Raw genomic sequence first — 20,588 nt, forward strand, 5'->3', positions numbered from 1 at the left:
CTGCCACAGTGCCCACATGCAGTCTGATTTAATCCCATGTCCACGTCCGCTCTCCCTCTGCGGATAATTCAACCCGTGATATAATCTCTAATTACCACTCTAATCCACAGCCAAAGGCCTGCTGTGAGTGTGTGTGAGTGTTACATATTCCCTCTCAAGGGATTAAAATACTTCCTATTAGTCTGGTATGTATATACACACTGTCCTCATGAGATATGATGATAACATTTACTAACCTTATCAGAGAAAAGTTATTACAGTATTACAACTTTCACAACATTGCCATGATGATGCAATGCTGTAAACCCTTTATAACACTAAAATTAGAGATTTTTATTTATTTATGTTTAATGTTTATGGACTGGCCCCTCTGATTCACTTCCATTACTGTAACTGCATTTTTTAAATTTTTTATTCAAAATTGTTTTCTGCGGTAATCAGCATTATGCAACAAATTCTGTCAAATTAACTTAAGTTGTATGGAATCTGGAACATTCCTTTAATACCACAGTACCATCTAGTGACTGTGTTTAATATTTTATAGTTTATTCAAAATTAAATTCAGTGAATTATCAAATAGAAGTATATCTCTGACATACATCACAGTAATAGAAAGTACCGTGATATTACCAAAGTTTTCTAAACATGTACCATGCTATTCTTTGAAGTATCTTATAGTGTATTGGGTTTGTTGTAGGTCAAAAATGTAAATCTGTCAGAGAGCGAGCAGCTGTCAATCAGAGGCATTGATGAAGGCGGCGCCTTACTCGTGCTGGCTAATCAGACGCTTCTGGTGGAAGGTCAGGTCATCCGCAGTCCAACTAATACAATCTCTGTGTTCTACCGGTCATCTCCAGAGGGAGGCGTCGGCATGTTCCAGCTACATTACCAAAGTGAGTTCTTTTTTCAAACCAGGGGTTTTCAAACTGGGGTCTGCTGCCACCCAGGGGTGTTAGGGGTCTGCAAAAAATGTGAGAACAAAAAAAGACTTTGCAAAGTGTCACTGGTTGTATAGTACAATTTTCTCACAATATTTATTGTAAAAGTTCTATACAAATACATTTCAATTAAATGTAAAAATATATTTAATATTCAATTATTGGGTAGGAAAAAGATGATGAAAAGATATGCTGTAAACATAATATTTCTAGATAATATTTTAATCATTTGTTTTGGCCTTAGTACAATGACAAAGCCAATTATTCCATTTTGGAAGAAACATGTTGCTTTAGACTCATTATATTTCACGCACAGTATACATTTCTTCCACTTTCAATTTTTTTAAGAATAAGTCTTCTTTCAGCTTTCAATTTTGTATGGGTTTTTTTTTGGGGGGGGATAACTGAACTTCATTTATTTTTAATGCCTTTTTTTAGCTTTTCCTCTTTTACTACTACAATGTGAAAATCCATTATAAAAATAGCAATAATTAAATGTTTAAAACTATAAACAAAGAGATAACATCAACCATTTCAATATTTATTGTTTAAGAATTATTTCTATCAATTTTTACAAAAATTATGACAAAAAACTGTTGTCACACAGTTGTGCCATCATTTCCACACCAAACAAATTTGCCTCTAATAAAGTTTCCAAATGTTTGTGCACTTATTAACCAAGTCGCCAAAGTGTCAGTGAAGAGCATGCTTGAGATTAAATACACTGAAAACAAATTACTTGTAAGATTTAATACATTTTGCACACAGTTTTTCTCAGTAAATCAGTAAATTATGTTAAATCTATTTAACATCATGACATAGCCTAATATTGATTTAAGTGAGTGAATACATTTAACTTAAACATGTTAGTAAATACAGTAACTTTTACTTAGTAATATGATATACATGTTACTTAATTAAATGTAGTAAAATGTAAATAACCATTTTATTTGAATGTCACTTTTTGAACTTTCCTTACATTACTGGAGATAGAAACAAGATACAGAGCTGCACACACAGAACTCAAAACTTGGTGCACAAAACACGATGATGGCAACAGATATTATTTTTAAATCAATGGGTAATTTAAAGTAGAAATAAACTTCAGACTGCACAAAACAAGAAGTTACTAAAAGTGACAACCAAATTAACAATAAAAATGGTGTACCTAACTTATTCAATGTAGAAAGTTCTTAATGTTTTCAGCTATATTTACTTCACCACAATCTTTTATTTTATTTTTATTTTTTTAAGTGTAAGAGACAAGTGATGTTTGAAGAAAACAAAGAAAAAAAGGAAATATCACTTGTGAGCAGAATATTTTCATTGGGCGTCATTTCCAGTCGAGCTGTAATTTTGCCAAATTATGCAAAAAGTGTGAAGATATTTAATTGTGTATATTTAGGATACATAAAATGTTAGCTATGAAATAAGACTAGCAAGACAAAAAAAATCAAGCCATTTTATTTAAAAAACAAAAATAAATTAATTTACATCAGCGTCATTTCCACCAAGGAATTCTATTAATCATGATACAGAATTTGAGATGTGCTGGAAATTACACTGTGGTGGGAATTTTGATGATTTTTAGAAAAAAATGACAGAAATGACAAAAATCTCCAGTGATGCATGTACATACACTGTTGGGCATTGTTAGCCCTGCACCAAACAGTCTATCATGTTTTAACTAAAAGACCTTGTTTTGGGTCTTGCACTGAGGATTTATAGCGATAATTGCTCTTTTACATAAAAGTATAATGTTTCTATAATAATATGGCCCACAGAGTCCTACTGGTGCTTGTGTAAATGTTAAAATCATCCCTATCAGGAAGTCTCTGTACTAATGATGCTCTCATTTAACTTGTTATGAGTTGTTGTTGTACATTCTTTGCCCCCAAACTTTTAATTGAATAATTTCCCATTTGGTTAATTTGCTCAGTTATATAACTAATAGCTTCTGCCATGACTAATACACTTGTAGATTGACTCAGGGGCTCATTTCTCTTATTCTGTTTTGTATACAGTTTGTTTTAATCAGTGTTTTAATGAGTGGGTTTAACATTCATTTCACTCATAATTGACTTGTGCTAAGTAATATCATCAAGAAACTATCACCAACATATGTGTATATTAAACTGTGGGTATATTTAAATATTTGATCTACACATGAATATTCCTGGAAGTTAAGAATCAGACACTGTCTCTTTCTTGTCTAGTTTTCCGTCTGAGTTGCGCCCTACCCAGACGGCCTCATTTTGGTGAGGTGTCAGTGAAAAACTTGCATCCTGGAGGTACGGCCCATTTCCAGTGCCATATGGGATACCAACTGCAGGGCGACGACACCCTCACCTGTCTCAATGCATCACTTCCTGTGTGGAGCAAACATGAGCCCAGCTGCAGAGGTGAGAGACAGACAGATTCACACAAACAGATTTGAACTAACCATTAACCCCAAGTATGAAACTTTTTGTGTGTAACTCATCCCGCATTCTTTGTGCTTCAGACGTTGAATGATTACATCAAATCATGCGTTTCGTTGTACCAGATGCTGAAAAAAACAGCGAGACATGGCACAGCAGTCAAAAATGTACATCTAGTGAATGTCTACTTGGGAAAACAATTGGGAAAACAGCACGGATGGATGCAAAAATGCATTTGGTGTGAATGGCCCCTAACAACCACTCTTTAGTACCTACATGCTAAGCACTCTAGCATTGTGGCACTTTTGTATGGGAAAACACCACGAAAATGTTTAGAAAATGTTCAAATTAGATCTGTCGATTTAATGCATTAAGTGCGATTAATCATATGAAAAATAACGCGTTCAAAAAAATTTATCATGCCCTCCAAATTCCGTAATATGGAATGTCCATCAAGCTTCATGTGCCACTTTGATGTGGCAGTAGGGGGCAGTCAGCATGCCAGCTCTACATGCAACATGCCTCGTCAAACCACCGAGAGCAACAGGCAGCACAGCCATCCACAGATGTGGTTTTGTGCTCAAAGACAGTTAGACCGTGCACAACAGAATGCAGGGATCACGAGACGCATTTTTTAACATTTTAAATTACATTTAACTTGACATAGAGTTCTAAAAAACAGCGCTTATGACTAGAGATGCTGAAAACTAGTGAAACGTGATGCAACCAAAGCGAGACGCTCTAAAAGCATCAATCTGATACATGAGTACAGTGCCGGTCCTACCCCATTTGGCACCCTAGGCGAGACCCTCCAGTATCAACCCACCCCCCACCCCCCTGTAAAGTTATTAGAGAGCTATGTATTACTTTTTACACAAAAAAAGTACAAATTAACACATAACACATCCTAATGTGTATAAACCAAAACTAGCAAAACTTTAATTATAACAGTGTTGGGACGAAATATGCAAGTGCATGTTATGGCATCATAAATGGGTATCACTATATGTAGGAATAACTTTAATGTAAAGTATTTGTAAACCAAGTTAAGTGGTCTAAGGTGTTAAAAAAGGCACAGTGCACTATATATATATCTATGCACATTGTACAGTATATTTCACAGCAGGCACATTTATAGGCTTTCATCAATACTGGTGAGTCTGGGACCCATCAAGTACACAATCTATTGTACTATAGGGGTTTAAAATTATTTCTTTTATTTATTCATTTAGCAAAAACAGCACCAAAGCATTCATTTCTGATGATTTTAGGAGCATCGTTTCAACATTTTCTTTAGTAGCCTATATATATTGTGTAGCGTTAATGAATGGACAAAAAACATATTGTCACCTTTTCACATTACACAGCACAAGATGAGGTTTATCAATGTTTTCTCAAAAGCCTGCTGTGGCAGTATCATGGTACAGTGATGGTACAATATGGTAAAACCTTGGTATTTTTATTATATACAGTAGATCTATATCATGGTATTTATATGGAAGGCTACTCCAAAAAACATGGTATTGGTTTGGTTTTGGTACTTTTAAGCACTTTCATGTAATGTACGTTTTTTGATACACTTTTATTTAGAAAGTATCTTTATCTGCAGTAGACAATCGTTCACAGACTGCACTCGCACTCGCACATGATCTTCATCACCGGCAAACGATTGAATGCAACTGCAGATTTTATTTAAATGAATTGTAAGTAAATATCTGCTTCATTCAGCGTTGTTTTTGTTCTCTGTCTTCTAAAGCATCCTGTTACTGTTTTACTGCATGACAAAGTGCTTCAAACGATTCAGACTGCACGTTAGACAAATCCATTGAGAAGAACCGACTCAAAAGACTGATTAATTCACGCATCAGGCATCACTTCGATTCACGAGTTTATGGCCGTGTTCACAATGGCATACTATCCATACTACTCTCACAGTTTTTTTTGCCAAACACAGGTATAACAGAAACAGTAAGAGTAGTATGGTAAGTAAGGCATTTAGTACACGGTCCATTTGTTCCATGGGGAGCGCCACAACACGTCATCGGAACACACAGGGCACATTTTGTTTGACACAGATTGAACACATACTTATTGGCTCAGTAGATCAGCGCCCCCGAAGCGATGCCGCCCTAGGCGCTCGCCTATGTTGCCTAATGGGTTGACTGGCCCTGCATGAGTACATAGACCAACAGTTAAAATAAGCTCAGATGGAAGTAGTCCAATAATAGGGTTATGTTCAATAATAATATAATAAAAATTATAAATTAAACAAACAATATTTTTGTATTGTAGAAATGCTTTACTTGTCTGCTGCCACAATATATGTATGTGATGTTATGTATTTGAATTGTCTAAATTATAATATTTAATATATATATATATATATATATATATATATATATATATATATATATATATATATATATATATATAAAATATTATATAATAAATCATCTTTATTTGGGGGACTTTTTTTTTTTTTTAAATGTGATTAATTCAATTAATTAATCAGCGCTTTGTGTATTTAATTTTTTACAAAATTGTGATAGATTGACAGCCCTTGTAAAAATCAATCAGTAGTAAGAATTTTATTATTTATATATTTTTTTAATGAATTAAAGACCCCACTGTCTGTTACTGATTGTTTTTGTTCCTTTTAAGCTTTATGTGGAGGTGTCATAAAAAACGCCTCGGTAGGCCGGGTGTTGTCCCCCTCACCCCATTCAGGCCATAACAGTACTCTGGATCGCAGCTGTTCTTGGTCCTTGGAGGCCCCTAATGGCCAGAGGCTGCACCTGCACTTGGAAAGAATGGTGTTGGGTCCAACAGACAGGTCAGTATGTATGATTCTTTTGCATGCATTTTGCATGTAAATCAAAGATTCACCCCTCCTCCCTTGATTTAGGCTTGTCTTATGGAGCGGTCTCGATGCTGGTTCAGTGGTTCTGTTTGATTCCGGCCGTGGTGGTCCAATCCCATTTGAGGGAGTGATCAGCGAGGGCCCGTCTGTTCGGGTCCAGTTTATAACAGACCAGCCAAACAACCACAACACTGGATTTAACATCCGCTTTGAGGGTAGGTGACATCTTTGGCACAAAACATGTTAGGTGGACAAGTCAAATTGAATATACAGTGGCCCCAACAAGTACTTGCATTAACTAACTTCACTGTAACGAGGTTACACAAGGAGGAGGCGGAAACCGGCTGAACAGTCAACAGTCAACCATTGAAAGTGCCTCAATGTCACCCAGATTTTTGCTTTTTTTAAAGAAAAGGAGGGACAAGTTGAAATTATTTTTTGTTGTTATCAAAATTATGCCACAAATGCTGTCGATTGAACTTAACTTGTATTGAACCTGGAATATTCCTTTAAGTGGGGATGGGAGTAGTAAGAAATTTAACAACGATTCCTTAACAGTTCATTTAATGATTCTTTTAGTACTTTTTAAAAAGAAATATCTGGAAATAAAAAATTCAGTTCTTACCAAATGATGAGATCATTTTATATTTTAACAGAACAGATTCTTGCAAAAGTTGTGTTTAAACAGGCTTTTTAATTAAGATATTGTATTCATTCATTTTATTCATTCACTCATTACATCAGTACACATAATGTGTATCTTTAACTACACATTGTCATATCAGCAACCATCCAGTAATTACTTGATTTAAATCTCATGACGAGTTGGATTTGACGAAATGATGAATGACTTCCTGTTCAACTCTGAACTCACTAAAAAGAACTCGATGTAAGTAGGTGTATGTTTTGCTGTGTAGATTCAAAATAACCGGCCTTACAAAACATCAAGAGTTCTGGCAAACTAGCCACAAACTTGCAGCGAATTTGCGACAAATTTGCCATGAACTCTCGATTTTTGTAAGGGTGACTCATAAGAGTATTTGTTCGGGAATCAGACTAAACTGGACATGCTGTATTGCAGTGCCGCTGAATGCTAGCTGATACTATTTGTGTTTGATGTCGTGTCTGCATTTGCGAAAATGCATGTATTTTTTTGTTTGTTTTTTGGGGGATTTTCTCCCATTTTCTCCCAATTTGGAATGCCCAATTCTCAATGTGCTCTAAGTCCTCGTGGTGGCGTAGTGACTCGCCTCAATCCGGGTGGTGGAGAACGAATCTCAGCTGCCTCTGCATCTGAGACCGTCAACCTGCGCATCTTATCACGTGGCTTGTTGAGCGTGTTACCGAGGAGATACAACACGTGTGGAGGCTTCACGCCATCCACCTCAGCATCCACGCACAACTCGCCACGCGCCCCACCGAGAGTGAACCACATTATAGAGATCATGAGGAGGTTACCCTGTGTGACTCTACCCTCCTTAGCAACCGGGCCAATTTGGTTGCTTAGGAGACCTAGCTGGAGTCACTCAGCATGCCCTGGGATTCGAACTAGCAAACTCCACGGGTAGTAGCCAGTGTCTTTACCACTGAGCTACCCAGTCCCCCAAGAAAATGCATGTTTGAGAACTGTTAACTAACTGAAAATGTCATAAAAATCTTTCGGTTCCAGTATTTTTTTAAACGGATCTGGTTCTGACTAAGATAACATAACTGGCTCTAATGTTTCACATTTAGCGTTTGAAAAGGGACACTGCTATGAGCCGTACATCCAAAATGGAAATTTCAGCACAACAGACTTAACCTATGGTGTGGGTACAGTCGTGCAGTTCGCCTGTGACCCGGGCCACTCACTGGAGCAGGGCCCTCCCGTCATCGAGTGCATCAACACACGAGACCCCTACTGGAACGACACAGAGCCCCTCTGCAAAGGTACACTCATGAATCATAACGTTACATGATACACATCACTACAAGATAACATTTATATTTCTAAGCAATAATTGTCTGGGAATGGCAGGTGTGAAGCTAATTAGATAATTCTCTAATTATGGCATTGGAATGGCATAGTATGTAAATGGTGTGTTAATATTGAAAAAGGCCTCTGTGTTTTTTGTTGTATTTTTATTTATTTTTTTGCTTCTAGGCTGATAGAATGTACTCACAAGTATGCCTGATTATCACAATGGTCTTGAGTTTAGTTGTTGCCCTACATTTAACCGTGTTGTAATACATTTTTAGCAAAATAAAAAAAAATGTTTTGTGACTGATAACAGGTCGAAACACATAACAGCTGAGTATAACATTGGTTAACCCACATAGTGTGTTACAAATGCTTGTTATCTTGTCACAAGCAATTAATATGGCAATTAACACAGCTAACTGACATTGTGTACATTGCACACTTCAGAGAATAATTCTTACTGTGAAGGATAATTTTGACTACTTTCTCTTTTGACAGTGGCTCTAGATACAAGGATGTAAAAATAATACTATGCAATTTAATCCAGTTATGTAATATATTATACCGGTAATAGAATTCTAAATATGCATTTCCTGAAGAAAATATCAGAGCTTGCAAGGCAACAAATGAATCATGTTAAAGGGATAGTTTACCGAAAAATGAAAATTCTGACATCAATTTCTCAACCTCATGTTGTTTGAAACCATGGAACACAAAAGGAGATTGTTAGCCTCAGTGACCAAAATGTAGCATGTAACATGGTATTTCCATGTTGTTGTTTTTTTGGTAGTACCATGGTATTCTTTGAAGTGCCTAGGAGTAACGTAAATATTGGTACATGAACATGGTAATCTTTCAGTAGTATTCAAGATATAATGAGGGCAACAAAGAAATGAAAAAATAAAAGGATACAAATTGTGTCTTGAACATTTGCCGTGTTTCCATGTGTTATTAGTGTATATACACACCAGTGTAAAAAATGTACTAGGGCACATAATATATAATAGTCAATTCTAGGCCAATCCAGACATTGTAGTGACCATTTCAGTGCATTAATTCAGTTGAAGTTTTGTACATAAATGGACAACATTAAAACTGTAGCTGCGTTTCTATTCATGCATTTTATGCTAATTTTAGGATATTGCATATAAAATGCTTGATGGAAACACTAAGATGCTAATAAAATCTCCAAAATGTGCATTTAAAATGCTTGAGGTTGATACATGTTTTATTCGATAAGAAGACATGTTAACACTTTTCACAGGGCTGTTTCTAGCTATAAGTGGTATAAGTGGTCGCTTATGGCCCCTGAGCCACCAGGGGGCCCCCCAAAGCAAGGTCTGTTTTTATTTTTATATTTATATAAATTCTTTGTATATATATATATATATAGTTATATTGTTATTTATAGTCATTTATTCTTAATTAGTATATTTATTTATTTATTTGTTTTAAAATATTGTACATTTTATGCGTTTTGTGTAATTAATATAGTCCAATTTTAAGTTAATATATTCATATTTGTTTATGACAATTGTGGTGTCATTCTTGGGTGGGCCTCCAAGTAGGAATTCGCTTAGGGCCCCCACATGCTCAGAAATGGCCCTGACTTTACAAAACGGTTCAATTTGTTAACATTAGTTAACAACATTAGTTAACATGAACTAACAATTAACTATACTTAGTTGTGCAGCATTTAATAATCTTGGTTAATGTTAATTTCATTACTTAATTTCATTACATATTCTAATAGATTTTTTAAATCAAAAGTTGTATATGTCAACATTAGTTAATGCACTAACAATGAACAGTTGTATTTTTATGAACTAACATTAACAAAGATTTAAAAAAATACCTACCGTAAATATATATATTGTTAATTGTTTGTTCATGATACCTAATGCATTAACTAATGTTAACGAATGAAACCTTATTGTAAAGTGTTACCGAAGACATTTATATAGGAATATAGATGTGCATCATAAAAGTCATGTGAACACATAATTTGCTCAGAGAATATCATCAACATCATTGCATAGCATCTGAAATGTTGCTCTGGACACAAAGCTTGTCATCAAAATGATGATCTGCATGCTCAAAACCCCAAATTATTCATTACATTTTATGAAAGAGCAACAGTGGCTTATTGGCACTAAATTCCCCAGAAGTGACGATTTTGTTCTCTTAAACACAAGGGATGGAAGCGCTGCTTTTTTCAGAAATTGTTTTTGCGATATTCCAGTTTTGTGCAGAAATTAAATTCGTACCCTAGATGGAAACATGACTTGTTAAATGTTAGATAAAATATGAGATACCCTCATAATGATATGCACCTATCTCTTCTCCCTGCAGCTCTCTGTGGCGGTGACCTGTCTGGCCCCAGCGGTGTTATTCTGTCCCCAAACTGGCCTGAATGGTACGGGGAGGGCGAGGACTGCAACTGGAGAATTCACGTTGGCGAGGACAAACGTGTTCTGTTGGACGTACAGCTGTAAGTTTTTCTGGAACATTCTGTGCTGATAACAACAACAGTCAGGTCTGCTGGTGGCTGCCACGTCAAGCTGCTGCTCAAATCGAATGAAACCCACAGACCTGCTGAAGGCTATGACTCACCAAAACGGCTTGAATGACTCGTGCGTTTTCTTATTTCCTCCTACACACTCCCCACCTCTCTCTCTCCCACTCTCTCTTTCTCATTAGATTGAATCTGAGCGACAGTGATATGTTAACCATTCTGGATGGCGATGAGGTCACAACACGTATTCTGGGGCAGTTTGTGGGGGGCACCAGCCCGTTCAAGATGTCCTCCTCGACCCCTGACCTCACCGTCACGTTCCACTCTGATCCAGCTGGTCTGGTCTTTGGGAAAGGAGAGGGATTCATCATCAACTACATGGGTAAAGACACATTTGTTTTGTTTGTTTACAGTTGTCCATTACTAGTCAGACAGTATGCCCATGCATAACGCATAAGCTCCAATCTGATTAGCTCGCTTTACGCAATTTCCAGGAGTCATGTTACGCAGTTATTTATTACGAGTCATGTAGCTAGCTATAAACATGCAAGATTTTCTTCAGACTGTTGTTCTGCCATCACAGTAGTTGACCTGAAAGAGAAAACTGATCATAGAAGAAGATTACAGCGCCCTTTAAGGCCAAAGTATACTTTGGTTTTCGTACACAGTGCAGTCCACGTGTCTAGAAAAACTGGGCTGCACGCGGAAAATCCACATCTGTGGATACGCCTGCCATATACTGCACTAAAATAGTACTGAAGTGCTCATGTGTAGAACGTGTCCAAACAAGGTCACAGTCAAAAGAGTATATTACAGCATGATTTGAAATGATGTGTATTGCAAAAAAGTGCTGTACACTTAAAAATTACTTGTTTTGATTAGCGCAGCTACACAAACATGCCTGACAAATTTTAGGAATAATTGATCTGTTGAAAAACTGCCTTTTACTTAAAAGACCCTTTAAATATATTTATTTTTTTGTCCAAGTACAACTCAAATCTTATGAAAAAGAATGAAACAGTTGTAGCTGTAGCCTTGCAGTTAGCATTAGCACGTGCTCTAAAACATTGAACAGTCACACTCGTGCAGGCGATGTATGTTCGATTCCAGCTCCCATCATTTCTCAATCTTAATCCCCCTCCTACCAATAGGAAAGAAATATCACAAATGAGATCTCTTTAAGATCTCAATTGTTTCTCCTAGACAGCAATGGGACTAAATGGAGAGTGAATGGAGACTTTTGCATCTCCTGTTTCTCATTTTGCAAGTCACCTGCTTCTCATTTTGTTTTCTTCTGAGAAAAAGTACCCCAGTAATCTCACATGCATCTCCTCTAGAATTTCAGAAGAGATCTCAACAGTGCTCAGATTTGCCAAGATACCAAAGTCTGCAATCAAAAGTCAGAGATAACAATATGAACTTCTGATCAAATTCTTCCAAGGTCAAATTATCTGAGCTATGCTATCCAAATAAATTTTCAAACTCTATACTCTTACTAAATAGTAGGTCAATATTTCTCTTTTGAGTCTCATTTGTATCTCTTTCTTCTAAGGAATTTTAGGAGAAACATCTGAGACAAAGTTGATACTTCTTTGAAACATAAATATGAAAAATAACATGATTATTGCTGTCAAATTAATTAATAAATAAAAAAGGTCTGAAATCTGTTTCGCCATCATTTTCTCAGAGGTGTCTCGCAACGACTCCTGTCCGGACCTACCTGAAATACAGAACGGTTGGAAGACCACCTCTCATACAGCCCTGGTCCGTGGAGCTCGCATCACGTATCAGTGTGACCCGGGGTATGACCTCGTGGGTAGTGAAACTCTGATCTGTCAGGTTGACCTGAACTGGAGCACCCAGCCCCCCTTTTGTGAGAAGAGTGAGTTATTTATGTATTTATATCTATTTTACATTTGCACATATTAAGGATGCCATAAAATATTAATATGTTGATTATTGATCGGCACATTATTTTATCTAAATATTTTTGAGGCCTCGATATGTTCAAATTAGCTGACATTTAAATTAGAAGCCTAATTTGCGTGCTTTCCATTTCGGTTGGCCTTCTGTTTATGTAGTCTTGCGTAATAGCATTGGGAGACCACAAGAGGGTGATATTCCATTTACTGTCGCGGGAAGGAAGGGCACAGGTATCACACACACACCGTATTTTAGAGCTCCTTGACACACACAGGACGAGCTGATGCGGTGCAACAGATGGCAGTCCAAAGTTACGAAGGTTTTTGTACTTGTTCAAGAATGAACAAAGTGACGTTGATGAGTTTGCAGGTTAGTGTATGAAACTGCTGTAACTGCGCAAACTAAATGATTAGAAATGGGGATGTTTATTATGCAGTTTCTCTGTATGTAGCCTTCTGTACGTAGCCTTGAATAGGTCTTTCATTCAAGCTGTCAAACCACAAAACGACATACTTGTAACTGAAAATACATTGTGTTGGCTATATGAAAGATACATAGACACAATATATCATCCAGTGATGGCTAGAGTAAATAATATTTGTACTTTGATAATGGTTTGGGTCGAATTTCAATGAAAACTATGCGAGTTGAGCTCTGTGACGCTGCAGAATTTTGACGCTGAGCAGTGACTGTTGTGGGACCCCCTTTAATTTACCGTGACGCTCACACTTTAGCAAAGTTGTGTTGATAAATATGTTTGAAAAGACAAAGACTATTGTGCAAAGAGCAGCCCTATTTATATCTGAAAACAATCCCGATACATATTGATAATCATTTGGAAAATCTTCCGATTATCGATGCCTGAAAAAGGCAAACATATATGCTTTTGGAAGATACTTTTGTCCCAGTTGACTTACAGTGCATTAAAGCTATACATTTTATCAGTCCACTCATTACGTTGGAATCAAACTCATTATCTTGGCACCTTGTTGTCTTTCTCAATTCTGTCTTTTTCTCTTTCTTTTATTTATTAGTTATGTACTGCACAGACCCTGGCCACGTGGAACACTCCACACGCACTCTGTCTGATCCCAAACTGCTGGTTGGCACCACCATTCAGTATAGCTGCATTCCCGGATTTATCCTGCAGGGTGGCGCCACACTTACTTGCTACGGCCGTGAGCCCGGCACCCCAGTTTGGACATCTCACTTGCCACATTGTGTCTGTGAGTTGCCACAAAGGTTTTTATCTGAAATAATGATGGTTATCTCGTTAAACTTGTACTATCACATAATCTAAACACCAGCCTAATTTTTCTTAATTGTATTTTTTTTCTGTACATTAGCGGAAGAGTCTGTATCATGTGAGAATCCTGGACTTCCTGACAACGGCTACCAGATCTTGTCAAAAAGACTTTACCTGCCGGGAGAATCTCTAACCTTCATGTGCTACCAAGGCCATGAGCTCATTGGTGAGATGGCCATTAAGTGCATTCTAGGAAATCCCTCATTTTGGAGTGGTCCATTACCACTTTGCAGAGGTAAGAGTTAGATTTATGGTATTTGGAAAATAATTAGCATGCAAACACTGTTACATGTAGTTTTGCTCATAAGTTTACACACCCCTTGCTGAATCTGTGAGAGTAAAAAGTAATGGCACTCACAACAGTTGCATTTGGATTTTATATTTATTGTGCGTTCACATCATAATTACAAGATTTCGACTTGTTAAAAAGCATTCAAGTCTTCGTAGAACACGTTAATAAATCAGAATTGTGAAAAAAGCTCAGACTTGACAGTCGTGACGTCTTGTAAAAAGAACCAATGCCAACAGTTAATGGTAGTGAACACATACATTTCTGTTTGATATGCCATTGTTACCTGGAACACTTTCTTTGTTCTTAAACATTTTGAAACAACATATAGAGGTGAATTAATGAATTAATGGTGTGATAAATATTTTGCTGTCATCAACAATAAAGCCACTTTGACTTTATGAGTGTTGCCATAGCATCTGAGCTCCTAGAACATGAACAGCTCTGAGTAGAATGACCAAGTTGTCATCTCAGTATTTCAGTAATTCCGAGACGATGTAAATGCAGCATTTGTACTTCCCTGAAGAAGCTGCATAACAACAGATATGTACATGCAGTACATTCCATAAGACAAAATAATAATTTAAATTATTGAAACTTTATCCTGTTAAAAAAGGATAATATGTGTTTACATTCCCATTGTTTCTTAATATGCGATAGCAGTTAAACAGTTAAACTAGTGTAATTTCAGTTAGGGCTGGACAATTAATCAAAATAAAATCTAAATCACAATATGACTGCAAAGACTGCACACACTGAGTCTGCACACACTGAGCATGTGTGAGGCTAATGAGCTGAGCGCATTAAATTTACAGCACTTTAGATTCACTATTCGCACATTTGCATAATTCCAAATATGCTTGGTTGCTAAAAGTCACTATCCAAATCTAAAGTAACCTAATAACAAGTTTTGTTTTTTTTTGTGGAAAGAAGAGTGGATGAGAGCATTTATCTGCAGTAAAGGCCGTTCTTCCTTCAGTGTACTGCCAAAATAAAAGCTTTCGCCAAAATGAAGGTCTGCATAGCTATGCCAAATTCAGGTAAAGAAAATATCACATAAATATGGGACGGTTTTATAATAATAATAATTATAATTTTTTTCTTAATATTATTCAAAAATATATTTACATAGTAATTTCTTAACTTAATAATAACTAATTATTGGGTTCCAAAAAAGAATGATGGAAAGTGCAACCTAGTCTCATAGAATGAACGTTATTATAACTACAATTTTGCAAACTGACTTTTACATTCCATTTTCTACGTTTCGCTGCAGTTTTCTGGTGAAATTATCTAGAGGTAGACCGATATATCAGTTTTGCCGATTAATCGGTGCCGATAGTTACTTTTTGAAACTATCGTTATCTGCAAAAATCTATGCCGATAGTTTTTTATTATTCCTCTGTGGCTGGCACTATTTTGATTAGATAATCAAGTAATCTGTATTGAATTGTGTCTTGGGCTTGTTTACAGTTGAAAGTCCCACATTTTGCACCAAATCTTCATTTTTTGTTGTTGTTATTTTAGGGATTTGGTTGAACAGTAAACTGAATCTGGGATTTTATTCATGCTGGACTCTTGTAGCCTCTATGTCTGTGCCCATCATAGTATAGTCATTTTTCATTCTTTAAATCGAATTTAAAAACAATCGGCCGATTAAAAGGTTATCGGCCTTTTCCGCCACCTTAGTTATCGTTATTGGCAAAATCCACTATCGGTCGACTTCTAAAATTAACACTGTTTAGATGCTACAACAACTGTGAGTTTAATTCACTTTCACACAAATCACGACTACAATGGTTGATTATGACTCTAAAACCCCCCCTTTTTTTTTTTTTTTTTTTTTTGCTCCATTACTCAAACTCTGATATCAAAACACTTTTACTCTCACACATCATTTGAAAAACTATTAATTTTAATGCTTGTATTACAGACTCACCTACACTGGTGGCCAAGTTTGGAATAATGTACAGATTTTGCTGTTTCAGAAGGAAATTGGTACTTTAATTCACCAAAGTGGCATTCAGCTGATCACAAAGTATAGTCAGGACATTACTGATGTAAAAAAACAAAACCATCACTGTTTGAAAAAAGTCATTTTTGATCAAATCTAGACAGGCTCCATTTCCAGCAGCCATCACTCCAACACTTTATCCTTGAGTAATCATGCTAAATTGATAATTTGGTACTAGAAAATCACTTGCATTATATCAAACACAGCTGAAAGCTATTTGGCTTGTTAAATGAAGCTTAACATTGTGTTTGTTTTTGAGTTGCCACAGTATGCAATAGACTGGCATGTCTTAAGATCAATATTAGGTCAAAAATGGCAAAAAAGAAACAGCTTTCTCTAGAAACTCGTCAGCCAATCATTGTTTTGAGGAATGAAGGCTATACAATGCTTGAAATTGCCATAAAAACTGAAGATTTCATACAAAGTTGTACACTACAGTCTTCAAAGACAAAGAACAACTGGCTCTAACAAGGACAGAAAGAGATGTGGAAGACCAGATGTACAACTAAACAAGAGGATAAGTACATCAGAGTCTCTAGTTTGAGAAATAGATGCCTCACATGTCCTCAGCTGACAGCTTCATTGAATTCTACCCGCTCAACACCAGTTTCTTGTACAACAGTAAAGAGAAGACTCAGGGGTGCAGGCCTTATGGGAAGAATTGCAAAGAAAAAGCCACTTTTGAGATGAGAAAAGAAAAGGTTCGAGTGGGCAAAGAAACACAGACATTGGACAACAGATAATTGGAAAAGAGTGTTATGGATCTTAACCCCATTGAGCTTTTGTGGGATCAGCTAGACTGTAAGGTGTGTGAGAAGTGCTCGACAAGACAGCCACATCTATGGCAAGTGCTACAGGAAGTGTGGGGTGAAATGTCACTGGAGTATCTGGACAAACTGACAGCTAGAATAACAAGGATCTGCAAAGCTGTCATTGCTGCACGTGGAGGATTTTTTGATGAGAACTCTTTGAAGTAGTTTAAGAAGTTCTGAACATTTTTTTCAAATTTTAATAGTAATTTTTCATGTTATTAATGTCCTGATTATACATTGTGATCAGTTGAATGCCACTTTGGTGAATAAAAGTACTCATTTCTTTCCATAAGGGCAAAACCTGTACATTATTCCAAACTTTTGGTCACCAGTGTACATTTACACACTTATTCCAGTGTAATTAACTTCCGCTGTAGCTCACCTGATAGAGTGTTGGACTTTGGACTCATAAGGCCGAGGCTCGAGCCTAGCTAAGCACGCAAGCTGACACATGAAACGAAAGTGTCGTAGAAGTGACACGAAATGAGCTGGTTGCTATAGTAAATGTGCTTTTCATGTCACATTGGCTTTTAGAACACTATCGGTTAAGTTTAGGTGTTGGTTTAGGGTAAGGATGCCAGTTTTGTTTATCTCTCATTTGCTTTTTGGACACTATTGGTTAGGTTTAGGTTGAAGTTTTAGGTTAGGGTGGTACATTTTACTCACTAAAACCTCCATCTAATATTCACCTTTAAAACCTCGTCTGATTACGACACCATTTCACTCCCGTTTGGCGCCCACCGCTGGACACTTTACTGGGAAACTCCAGCAAAGCATGTTATGAAGCACGTAATTTTGTTTCGCAAAAATGTTGCCACAGTCATGTAATGTTTATGAGATCAGGATGGAAAAGTGGGCTAAGACGCTATCACAAAATTGACAAAAACAGGTACACAGTTAACAGAAACAATGTGAATCTGTTTTTTTCCCCTCTATGTTTTACTGTATTTTGTATTTATTTAGTCTGGTACTTTTTAAAAGTGTCTCAAGTGTGAACACCCTTTCTTGAACAGACTTTATATTGGCTGTTGAGCATGTTTGCCCATGACTTAATTTTGGTTAAAAGGAAACAATTAAATAATCATATCGCAGTTCAAATCACTATCGCAATATTTTTCAAATTAATCGCAATTACTAATTTCAATTATTATTTTGTCTTGTGGAAAAACATTCCTCAGAGCAGTACTATATAGTAAACAAATGCAATTATAAGACCGCTCTTATTTTAATCATATTATATCTTGTATATGAGATATTAAATTTTTATTTCTGATATTTTCAGCCAATCATGAGTGCTCTAGCCATCATGCATTAGAGGGTAAGTTTTATTATTTTGGTTTGATTTTAACCATAGGTTCTAAAGTAGCGAGCCTATAATATCACAAGCAGCAGTATGTTATTATCAGAGAGACATTATCACATATTTGCTGGTTTTTATACTGGGTAAACAGATTCAAATGGAATATGGTTATTGCCATTTATCATCCTTGTATCTTGTCTAGTGGCTGAGGCTGCGGCGGACTCCTCTTTTGATGGGGGGAGCATGGCTCTAGCTATATTTATACTAGTGCTGTTAGTGTCTGTCTTACTGGGAGGAACCTACATCTACGTCACAAGGTGAGCAATATAGACGCTGGAATTAACAAGTATCATACAAAAACAGGGTAACAAGACCACTCATGCAGGTAAATCTACTGAAATGTCCCCTCATTTCAAATTAGATTAAGAGCTTCATTCTAGCAGGGTTCTAGACTGCATCATCTACAGTAAATGTCATAATGTCAAACTATTCCTAAATAATTGACTACCTTTTTATGAGTTCAGCCATGTTACGTTTTTATTAGGTATGTGTACTAATAAAAATATTGCTTAGTGATACTGTCTATTAGTTTTGTGAAATGAGATTGGTTTCTTAATGAAGTGTGTCGTCGCTTTAAAACACAACGATATGTGTAGTTTGGTGAAACGAGTGAGCAGATGCTGTTTTTGAACCCTAAACAAAAGTTGTTCTCGGTTCCTCAGGTGTCGTTACCATTCAAACCTGAGACTGCCTCTAATGTATCCACATCCCTACAGCCAGATCACTGTGGAAACAGAGTTTGACAACCCTCTCTATGAGACTGGAGGGGTAAGTTTCTACCTTACAGTCACAAAATAATTCATACAGATTTTTTTTATCAAGTTTAAGTCTCAGACTTTTGGTTTTTGCATGATCACATCATTTCCAGGGTGTCTCTTTTGGTTCTGTTTTACAGGACACGAGAGAATATGAGGTGTCCATATGAAGAGACACGCAGAGACGTCCCGTATTGCTGCAGTGCTTAGAGGAAGTGATGTAAATAGCTCCTGACAATTCCACTTTCCCTACCTCCCCAACCTCCAGAGGACAGGAACGCTAATGAGCAGAGAGAGAGAGAGGGTCTCGGGAGGGGTTGTGAAACAGGAAGTATCAGTGCAGAAACAGGTCGGCCTGTAGAAGTTACTGTGGTTTTATGACACATATGCACTTACAGTGGAGGGTCCTCATTTACCATTCACAATCATGCGTATGTATGAACGTATAAGGCTTTGTTAACAATGCACATAAATCCGATTTGGTTTGGTTTTGGTAAAAAATCAGATTTCTGCTGCCTGTCTGAACAAAGCCTAAGTGTGACGTGACAATGTGAGAGTAAAAGCAAATGAATGAGTTTGTACAATGTTCTTTCACCTCAACAACTTGACTTATTGGAAAAGTCAAACCTTGGAGTATGTGAAACACTTTGTTCTGATATAAAGGTGTCGTGGTGGCGCCGTCTGTGTGTGTTTGTGGCCTGTCCTGCCTGCTGTCATTTTTTAAGTCTTTGTACTTAGAGCAGTTTGTAGTGCAGGTTTTAAAGTAGTATTTTTTCCCTGTAAGTGACGTCCTACTACAGCAGAGACCAAAATGTATTTATTTTGAAGTATATGTGAAATGTTCTCTGCTGATGATAATGAATACTTCATTTCAGAGATGAATGAAAAAAGAAATGTTAAATAAATAAATACATTTAAATCTTTTTTAACACAGATGTGTGTCCTGGTTTTATTAAAGTGTTTTATTTCAAAAGGGCTCTGAAAGAATTAGGACATTTATGCTGCACTCAGGGGCGGACTGGGGAGAGAAACTGTTCCGGGGGCGGGGGGCTGTCGCTGTCCTTTTCTGCATATCGTGGCGCCGTTTTGCGGCCATCTTCAGCCAGTTGCGGCACGTTTGGCATAATGTGGCAGCCCGTCTCAACTTATCGCCGCCCGTTTGGCCCTGTTTCGCAAACGGCCCACCGGGAAAAGTCCCGGTTCTCCCTGTGGCCAGTCCGCCCCTGCCTGCACTGTTACTAATTTTGCACATAAAATCTGACAAAATCTACCCATTGGAGAATTGAGAATTTTTTTTTTCGAATGGGATCTCTTGAAAAGTGAAGAGTGTAATTTCTTACTTGTATTTGTCTCTACATTTTAAGCTAAAATTGGAAAAAGTATTTGAACTGAAAAAATTCCGCACATCATCTATCTGAATTGTTTCTCCATGAACA

At 36.8% G+C, this 20,588-nt stretch overlaps 1 protein-coding gene across 1 annotated transcript in view; it reads left to right on the forward strand.

Annotated features, from left to right (window-relative positions):
* LOC127433339 (seizure 6-like protein) overlaps positions 1–20,085 on the forward strand; it is a 54,587-nt gene extending 34,502 nt beyond the window's left edge. The window contains exons 4-17 of the mRNA XM_051685144.1: positions 698–893; positions 3,155–3,340; positions 6,020–6,191; positions 6,264–6,433; positions 7,953–8,147; positions 10,531–10,669; positions 10,879–11,075; positions 12,381–12,575; positions 13,651–13,842; positions 13,963–14,157; positions 18,320–18,355; positions 18,540–18,654; positions 19,060–19,165; positions 19,293–20,085. Coding sequence (XP_051541104.1) covers positions 698–893; positions 3,155–3,340; positions 6,020–6,191; positions 6,264–6,433; positions 7,953–8,147; positions 10,531–10,669; positions 10,879–11,075; positions 12,381–12,575; positions 13,651–13,842; positions 13,963–14,157; positions 18,320–18,355; positions 18,540–18,654; positions 19,060–19,165; positions 19,293–19,322 — 2,124 coding nt within the window. The 3' untranslated portion in view covers positions 19,323–20,085. The remainder of the gene's footprint in view (positions 1–697; positions 894–3,154; positions 3,341–6,019; positions 6,192–6,263; positions 6,434–7,952; positions 8,148–10,530; positions 10,670–10,878; positions 11,076–12,380; positions 12,576–13,650; positions 13,843–13,962; positions 14,158–18,319; positions 18,356–18,539; positions 18,655–19,059; positions 19,166–19,292) is intronic.
* The last annotated feature ends 503 nt before the right edge of the window (positions 20,086–20,588 follow it).

The sequence above is a fragment of the Myxocyprinus asiaticus genome, chromosome 43, assembly GCF_019703515.2.
Source record: "Myxocyprinus asiaticus isolate MX2 ecotype Aquarium Trade chromosome 43, UBuf_Myxa_2, whole genome shotgun sequence".
NCBI lineage: Eukaryota > Metazoa > Chordata > Actinopteri > Cypriniformes > Catostomidae > Myxocyprinus > Myxocyprinus asiaticus.